Source organism: Gossypium hirsutum, chromosome A13 (assembly GCF_007990345.1).
Source record: "Gossypium hirsutum isolate 1008001.06 chromosome A13, Gossypium_hirsutum_v2.1, whole genome shotgun sequence".
Lineage (NCBI taxonomy): Eukaryota > Viridiplantae > Streptophyta > Magnoliopsida > Malvales > Malvaceae > Gossypium > Gossypium hirsutum.
Genome location: NC_053436.1, coordinates 3,427,880 through 3,437,692, shown reverse-complemented (window position 1 = coordinate 3,437,692; position 9,813 = coordinate 3,427,880). Strand labels below are relative to the sequence as shown.

The 9,813-nt window shown below is 31.7% G+C and overlaps 1 protein-coding gene across 2 annotated transcripts; it reads right to left on the bottom strand.

The window, feature by feature from the left end:
• Positions 1–1,797: 1,797 nt before the first annotated feature.
• Positions 1,798–4,717, bottom strand: LOC107913521 (zinc finger protein 4). Of its 2 annotated transcripts, none has more exons than XM_016842134.2 (2): positions 4,350–4,717; positions 1,798–2,864 (listed from the first exon to the last, which is right to left on the bottom strand). In XM_016842134.2, the coding sequence occupies exon 2, from the start codon at positions 2,776–2,778 to the stop codon at positions 2,026–2,028; it is 753 nt and encodes a 250-aa protein (XP_016697623.1). In that variant the 5' UTR covers positions 2,779–2,864; positions 4,350–4,717; the 3' UTR covers positions 1,798–2,025. The 2 variants fall into 2 exon arrangements, with proteins under 2 accessions (XP_016697623.1, XP_016697624.1); XM_016842135.2 differs by lacking the exon at positions 4,350–4,717 and adding an exon at positions 4,210–4,293.
• Between the last annotated feature and the right edge of the window lie 5,096 nt (positions 4,718–9,813).

The following is a 9,813-nucleotide window of genomic DNA, read 5'->3' as shown; positions in this document are numbered from 1 at the left end:
TTAGATATTATTAAGAGGTACCTCCATATATATATATATGAACAAATAACCTGGTTTTGTTTAAGAATTAAGGGTGGGTTTGGATATGCGGTAAGGTGTAGTGTATATATATATTATGAACAAATAACCTGGTTTTGTTTAAGAATTTAAGGGTGGATTTGGATATGCGGTAAGGTGTAGTATGGTATGTTTAGCTTACTTTTTACCTCATGTTACAGTTTCACTATAGTATCTAATCTCGCATTCACCGCTATTTTAATACTAATCACATATTTTAATATTAATCACAGATAAACGTATTACTCATCAAAATCCAAGAAATATAAATGTGAACTGTCAACACGTTATTGTTGTTACATTGCTGCAACAAGTTGGCAATTGACCTTAAAAGTATTTACATATTTCTAAGGTGTAATTTTGAATGATATATATTGGCTCAATCCATAAAATCAATATCTCGTGATTTAAGAGTTTTATTTTTCATTTTTTTATATCAAATTGCATTCTCTTGTGCATACTCAGCCCGTGACTGAAATTATAAATATTTTTCTTTAAAATATTATAGATAATATAAAGAATTAAAATAATTAATTAATTGAAGAAAATATAGGAATAAAGAGAAGTGAAATAATCCTATTTACGGTTTTTTGAAATAGTTGATGATACGAATAGATTAATTTTTTTTTATAATTTTAATTTTTAAAAAAAAAATCAAATTATTATAATCTTATAATTAATTGTAGGATGATAAATTTATCCTTCAAACTTTTTTTTTGTCATTTAACCTTTATTTTTTTGAGTTAGATTTTACTATTAACTTTTTAAAAAGAATTAAATTATTTTTTTAAAAATAAAATGTTGACTAAAACATAGCTCTTTTTTATAATGTCGGCATGAGAATCCGCGTGGCAATATATGTAAATTTTATATTGACATGTCATTATATGCCTCATATGTCACGTCAATAAATATTCAAAAATTTAAAGAGATAAAAATTAAAAAAAAGGAATTTAGCATGAAGTACATGAGTATTTCCATGGGGGCTGACATGTTTAAAAATTTAACTTTTTAGTTAATATTTTTGTTAAAAAAATAATAATTCTTTTTTTGAAAGGTTGACGGCTAAATTCAACTTTTTTTAAATGTTGATGGCCTAAATTAATATTTTTACTAATTTAAAAACACCTTTGATAACCCACAATGAAAACAATTAAATAGATTTTCTTTTTACAAAAAAGTATAGAAAAATGGTAAGTAGATACAGACCTACTATTACTTAATAGTTAATACGTTCAATTGTTTTTATTTTAGATTATATTATCCTTTTATCAAACATATTTTTTAACTTAAATTCAACACTTAATTTTTTAATTTATGTCAAAAACATTATAATAATACATAAAAAACTACACTTAAATCACTTTTAGGGTAAGTGCCTTCACATGCTGTGAAATCTTTTACCTCACAATTATATTAACTAATCTCAGAGTAACCGTTGTTTTTAACCTTACAAGAAGTAAAAGCACTGTCCATGCAAAAGCTATCTTAGATACCCAACACCGAGTCATCATTCATCCAACCTTCGTCTTTAAGCAATGTTCAACGTTTCAAGTCATACAAGTTGAATTTCAATAATTTGAAAAAACAGGAAATTCAATCTAAGTTGAACCATTCAATGTTTGAAAATCCGATTTGGTCAATCAGTTCATTTCATCTAATTTAGTCTCTACTTTGCTAATGCAAGGGTTGGAGTGTTGGGGTAAGTAATTTCACCTTGTCAGAATAGTAAAATGATGCTACAGGGAAAGGCTATAGCTTTCATTTCATAACCAAACTTAGCTGATCGGCAGCGAACATGGGCACAGATAAAGGTTTAAAAAAGAAAAAAGTTATTAAATTAAAGGAATCTAGCAAAAATAATGATAGGAGGTAGCAGCTATTGCTAATGCACCTCACTGTACAAGAGTGAGCTAACATAATCAGTATCAGGTTCGGATGAAATTGACAAGTAAACTTCAAAAATTATTAGAGCTTCAAAGTGAGATCCAGTGGAGATGATGCATCTGTTCTTGGTGGTGTTGCCATTGCTATAAAACCTATATTTGAATTTTGAGTTGGATTTTGACCCAAATCCATAGCTTGGTTACTCCCAACTCTTTCTTCATTCACCTGCCTGAAACTCCCTGGCCAATACAAGTCTACCTCCTCATCTTCCATGAATATCGGCATCCCGAAACACCCTTGATCGAACCGTGCCCCACTTCTTGTATCTCCCGGTCTTTGGGATGATGGCAACATTCCTTGGTGCATTGCGGAATGAGCTTTGATCCCAAGGGACCGAAATGCTGAACCATGGAGAGGCAGAGATGCTAAGCTTGTATACCTATCGGATAATAACCCCATCCGCATTGCACGCTTTGCCATTGTTCTCTCCCTCTTGTGAGCATTCTGGTGTCCACCCAGTGCTTGTGAACTATAGAACTTGCGCCTGCAGTAATTACAAGAGAAAACCCTCGGTGTTGACAAACTGTTGGTCCCCATAGTCTCACCAGTGGCACCCTTCATCTCAGCATCATTGGCACTGAAGTGCAGAGTCAGGTCAAGGGAAACAGACACTGAATCTGGTTGAACCATTCCAGGATTCGAGAGGCATGAAGTAGTGGTTGTGGTATCCTTCGAGGGATCAGGGGATGCCTCATGTGCAGATATGTTGGAAGCCACTTGGCTACTTGCTTCAGAATCGTTTTCAGATTCTAACCCAAGATTCGGCAGTGTCATTCTCGGTAAAGCAGTAAGTTTTGTGCTTGTTCCTTTTGATACCCGGTACGGATTGCTGCAGTACTAATTATATAGCTCTTCAACACCTGCACATGCCAAAAGAAATGGATCATTGGCTAAAGTTTAAGTGAGCAAGAAAGATGCAATTGGCCGAAGTTGTCAGGCACGTACTATATGTTAAGCATTCAATGTAAAGTCAAATAGAAATAGGTGCAGAGACCGAACTCAAACATAAAACCATAAGCAATCCAGGATTTAACGGCAAGCACGGCGGAGTAATAGACATGAGTAACATGCATAATTTAACATCAATTCAAATTGGTTGAAAAACCCAATTTGATTATAAGACAACAAGCAATTCAAGATTTAACCGATGTGTTTGCGATAACACATCATTTTAACAGTATATTCTGGTCTCTCAAGTTTGTCATATGCAATCCGTCATGATGAGCATGCTAACTTCCATTTGAAAAAAAAAATCCAACCTAAGAAACATGGACAGTATGGTTTAACTAAGTGATGCATGTAATAATCTCCACAAATACAAGTCCGTAAACTTTAAACAATCACACGCATCGTGCAGCCATAAAAGTTCATAATGCTAACCAATGGTAAATAGGTCTTACTTCCAGCTAACATGATGAAGGCTATCTATGATTTATCTCCAACTTCTCTTATTTGAAATGAGAAAATCCTATAAATGAGGACAAAAAGGATCCAATTATCCACTAACGGATCAACGAGCAACAAAACTGTTGATCTTCAAGCTAATGGAATTGAAAAAAAAGAGAACCAATCACGGTGCTAAGAGTAAGCATTAAGGAAGAAACAAAATTGACATGATATCCATTCCTTTCTAGTGCATGACATTGAATGAAACTGGATTTAGAATTTTCCGGTAAGCTACATTAATACAATGGGTTCAAGCTAATCTTAGAACTAGCTGTCTAATAAGGATTTGTATTGGTGTGCTTGGTAACTTTTTTCCACTATTTTTCTCTCATTAAGTTTCATGCATTGAAATAGCCATCTCTCTCATTTTCATTTCCTTCTACTTTTACTCAAAATTTATTTTCTTTTCACTTTTTGGCTCAAAATCATGATTAAAGTATAAATAGCTGTTCATATATGACCAAATAGCTGTCAAATTCAGATACTAAAGAGATGAGAGTTTGAGGAATCAGCTGACATGCATGAAACTGATGAAAGCTATTCAGAATTGCCTAAGAAAGTGCTTTTTTTCATAACCCTAAAAGTGTGTTCAAAGTACTTCATCAGATTCATGTTAAGTTAATTTCATCTCCAAATCTCTATCAGAAACACTGGAATGAAAGAACCATTTTTCACAAACTAATAGCAGCTAAAATTAACATGGAAAATGCAACCAAAATCACTCCAAAAGTCATTAAAAAACAAAAAAGAAGATCAAACCAAATCAAGCTGAAAATTCAAAAAGGCTTAACACAACAGTGCAAAAACAGCAGCTTCAAATCAGTAACACAAAACAAAAGCTAACAAAAAAAGAAAAACCAAATCCATAAACTATATAAGATAGTGAAAAAGATTCTTACTTGGAATATCTTTCGAAGCAACAAACAAAAGTTTTGAGTGGTTTAATACTTCTGTAAGCTATGAGATGAAGTATGAAGAGACAAAGAAGTATATAAACCTGTGGGTGTTTTTGTGTTTTTCTGCTATTTTTCTACCACAAATAGTACAGCGAGTGTTAAAGATGAAAAAGGAGGAGATAAGATGGAAGTGGAGGTGTACAATTATGGGAAAGCAGAGGTTTTGAGAGATGGGTATGAGGGTGCAAAGTCAGAGAATTCAGCAAACCAAAAAAGCAAGAAAAAGATAATACAGTAACAAGTGTTTGTTGAATTTTGGGCTCTTCCGGTGTTTCAATAGCTACAAATTAATGAGTGGAGAGAGAAAGGGAGAGATACCATTAAAGGACACAAAGAGGCAAGCAAATAGTACTTACTGTAAGTCCCACAGTAACATCAAAAGATACTGTTCAAGTGCTTTGTCTCTTTGCTCCTCAACCTGCATATAATACTATATATTATCATCATAATAGACTACCACACTTACCAAATATGATATTAATTTTATAAATAGTTTACATATCATCCTTTAAACTTTATTGTAAAAACAATTTTCGACCTTTAGAAAGGTGGTTGTGGTCAGATTCTTCTTTCCAATATTACTCAACAACATTTGTCAGATTCATTCCCATGCTCACTTATGGAATTTGCATGGACTTGAGCTTATCATACCAATCTAGCCCATACATTTGCCTTTATACCTTTATGCTTATCTCCTGCTTCAACTTTTATACCCAGAAAATAAAAAAAGGGTTATCTATATATATGAATTGCAGCAATATGGACTAAAATTGAATGGTAAAAGAGTCAATGAGGGGTTGTAAAGAAATTAACAATATTATATCCTTTGTTTATGGAAGGGGCATATAATATATGTGTGTGTGAATCATTAATCAGATTGGAATGAATCAAATCTATAAGATAATAATTTGAGGTTGCTTGATGTTGCCATTCAGCAGTGGGGCACAAGGACCAGAACAAGAGCTCATTTGCAAAGCAAGTGGTAAGTTGGGCCCATACTTTCTCTTTTAATTTTTTTTTCTTTCAATAAATAATTTTTAGCCAATTTTCAGTAAAATATTTAAAGCACAATATCATGTCTGTGTGGCTTCAATGGTTACAATATCTACTTTTTTTAACTATATTTGTTTCATTAAAAAAATTAATTTTTTTTTTGTGTTGGATGTTTCTATATGAAATATTTTACGTTATTTGATAAAAAAATTCATTTTTAGTAAAATAATACAACATAATTTATATTTATCATAAAATTAGTAGATGAAATTTATTTTATAATGAAAATAATAAATAGTGCCTAAATAAATTTTAATTTAAAATTATATATAATAGTGATATATTGGAATTCAAAATGATAAATGAAATTAAGTATGATTTAACACAAAAGGTAACTTTTACAAATTTTTTATTCCACAATATTTTGTGAAATGTATGGTAAAATCTCAATTTATTTATAGAGTTAAAATTTTCGCTGCCAATATACCAAATATTTATCCTTAAATAGATATTGATTTTTATTATTAAAATATTTATAAATAGTAATATATATATACATATACTATAAAAAAGAGTAAATTACATTAGTAGTCATTCAACTATTGGTAAATTTCTTTTTTAGTAATTCAACTATGAAAAGTTACAAAATAGTTGCTTAATTATTTATTTTTGTCATTTTTTATTACCCCACTATTTTAGACTTTTGGGTGGTTTCATTTTTATATTATTTGACCAAAAAAGATAAAAATAAATAGGTGTGTAATCAATTTGTAACTTTTCATAATTTGATGACAAAAAAAGAAATTTATTAATAATTGAGCGACCATTTTATAATTTTTCATAGTTGAGTGACTAAGAAATTTATTTATAATTGAGTGACTGCTAATGTGATTTACTGGAAAAAAAATCCCTAGAAGCTAATTTTTGAAACGTTTATTGAATTTATTTCAATTTGTATGAAATTTTGCATTTTAAGGGGGTTAGATTGAGGCATGGTTTAATCCGATTCTTTTATTAATTTTTTATTTCTAAAACATGTATTTAAATTAAGATATCGGTGCATGGTAACTTGCTAATAGTTTTGCTTTTTATTTTTTATTTTTTATTTTTTGAACCCCTTAAGAAAAAGTTAAAAAAATATCATTTTATTATTAAACTATAAATTATGTATTTGTAATATTTATGTATCAAAAATATATTTTATTAATTTTAATTTTAATTTTAAATGATTTATTTAAAGTTATTGGTTTACACGCCTACAGGCAAATTCATACTTAATTTACTTGATTTTGTTGTAATCTCTCCAACTCAGCCTAAACATTGACTCGAATTCAGAAGATTACATCAATCATCAAAATAGCCTAGTAAGTTATCGGAGCTTTTGAAACGGTCATTTTAAAACATTTGTTTATTCTAGAAGAAAACTTAGTCTATTTTTAGAAAAAATTACGAGTTGTCAACAACCGATTCAGATTTACCGATTCAGATTTAATTAACCTATGTAATGGCGACTATTTTTTGAAACCTAGTTAATTACCAATTTACTTATTACCCAATGTTTCAATTATAGTTTAGCAACAGAAAATTGATATCTATTTATATTTTTAATAAAAATCGGAGTTCTTGCATAACTAATTAATATTCATAATTCGATATCCTAAATCAAATTAAATATCATGCAAGCTATAAATAAATAAATAAATACTCAAATCCTATGTCTCATGTCACATTTCAAAATAAAATAATATAGTCTCCAAATAATAAAAATATCAAAGAATGAACCTAAAATATCTTAATAAACAAAACTGAGCCGAGACCCTCCAGATGTCATATCCGCGTCCTAACTTGGTGGGTTATCTATAAGGATGGAAATTAAGGGGGTGGGCTATGAAGCTCAGTGTGAGTTCTATCACAAGAGAATCAGTGCAAAATAATAAACCAAGCATTCATAATAATAGTTTTCAGTACAATGATAATCTTATAGTATACCAAAAATTTGACAGTTCATTCGAGCATGCTTATGAGTATCAATGCAATGCAATTTCAGTTTAACAGAAAAGAAAGGTCCTATCATATCGCTACACTTCATAGTAAGAGTTTCCCAAAACTCTTATATCCCGGACACTCCAGTTTATGAATGAACCACAAGTGTTCCAAGTTAATACGCTGCCAGTATTTGTGAACACACAATGGGTTTGTAGACAAAATCTGCCAGTAAACATCATGGATGAACTACCAGTGTTGTAGGTTAATACACTACCAGTAGTTATGAATACACAACGGGTTTGTATATAAAAGTTGCCAGTAAGTTTGTGGATAAACCACCAGTGTTTGCAGATAAATTGCCAATACTTCCTCCTTTCAAAGTGTCCCACCCCATGTAATGTAGTATGACATGCTAGTAATAGTACAGTACAGTCTAGAAACAGTAGACATGCTTAGTATGAATCAAATTAACATTAACAATAGGTATGCTTATCATGTATTTAGTTCAATAGTAACAGTAGGCATGTTTAACATGTATTCAGTTTAACAATAACGGTAGACATGCAACCTACAGTGGTAAGAATAACAATATCAGTTCATTAGAATGGCAGTGACAGTAGACATGAAATATTCACATATCAACATTAAACAGTAGCAGTTCAATCATCAAATCACATAATCTAGCATGTTCATAATATTAGGGACTCAATTGGGTGAATAAAATTTCTAAAAATAGTTTAGGGATTATATAAGGACTAAACTAAACAATTCACAAAATTATAGGGAAAATTGTAAAACAATGGTCACACGGTCATGTGGCCAAGCCCTATAACATACTGTGATTGTGTGGCAAATGCAAAAATTAACCTATAAGAGAGACACAACTGTGTGGCAGGCCGTGCGAAGGGTTCTTAGCCGTGTTAGATTCGAACTAGCCTAAGGTTTATAGGGTACATGGTTGTGTGGAGGGTCATGTGGTCCACATGATTGTATGGCCCTAATTCTAGACACAGTTTGTCCAGATTCACTTGTAAAAGAACATACACCTTTAACAGAGAGTTTGATTGACGTTCCTTATGCTCGATTTTGGTCTGACGCACCTAAATTAGGTCATTCAAACGACATTTACACATGTATTAATGATTGATTTCAAGATTTATCAAGATTATCGAAAGATTTGTCAAGAACCGTAAAAGATTGAGTAATTGAATTTAAAGATTATCGTCAGATAGAAATTCTACAAAAAATCAGGATCTAAATATCAAGAACGAGATATGTTTATTGATTCATAGCAAGAATAGAGATGCTATTGACTACTGTTGGAGAATGATTCAAAATTAGTTTTTCTAAATTTGGATTTGGTTGGGTTGTGCTTAGTTTATTTTTTCCTTATTTTTCTGTTTTTGTTGAGATATGATTTAGTGCCAGATTTTTCCCATTGAGATTTGTTGCTGTGTAAAGCCTATATAAGAGGTTGATCTTTAGTTGAATAAGATGCATCAATTTTTCCCAAATATACTATAACTTATTTGTGTCTATAACCTGTTTGATAAGATTACTCTTAGAAACCTTTTTACTATCTCTTATTTTTAAAGGTTGTTTTGAGTTTTTTTCTCTTTGTGCAGTTGTCTTCTTCAACATTCTTTGGTATCAGTGTAAGGTTCAATTGTTATTAGGTGTATTTCTCACGACGATAAATAACAATATCGTGAGTGTTTCTCAACCAGTAATTCCCGTTTTCAATGGTGACAACTATGAGTTTTGGAGCACCAAAATGAAAATACTGTTTAAGTCTCAAGAATTGTGGGACTTAGTTGAGAATGGGTATCCTGATGACGATGGGGAGACTAAGTTGAGAGAAAACCAGAAAAGAGACAACAAAGCATTATTCTTCATTCAGCAAGCTGTTGCTTGGACAACATTGCACATGGCGTATCAAGGCACTTCGAAAGTTGGTACAGTGAAGCTTCAGACTATTCGTCGTGACTTTGAGACACTGCAAATGAAAATTGGAGAATCCGTACAAGATTATCTTACAAGGGCAACAGCGGTTGTCAATCAAATGAAGTCCTATGGAGAGCAAGTTACGGATCAAACTACTATTGAAAAAGTGTTGCGCGGTTTGACTCTAAAGTTTGATCATATCGTTGCAGTTATTGAGGAATCTAAAGACTTAGCTACTTACTCATTTAATGAACTACAAGGATCTTTGCAGTCCCACGAAACGAGATTGAACCGCACAAATGAAAAGTCTGATGAAAAGGCATTCCAAGTGATGGGGGAGCCTCCCAAGCAGCAAGACGATCTAAGAAAGGCCACATACAGAGGTGGTTATCGTGGCAAAGGTGGTTATTGTGGTAGAGGAGGTCGAGGCAGAGGTAGATGTGCTGGACATGATGAACAAAGTAGATGACAGAAAAATAGAGGC

Excerpts from the sequence above, each read along its gene's own strand:
- LOC107913521 (XM_016842134.2), bottom strand. The coding sequence starts at position 2,778 with ATGACACTGCCGAATCTTGGGTTAGAATCTGAAAACGATTCTGAAGCA.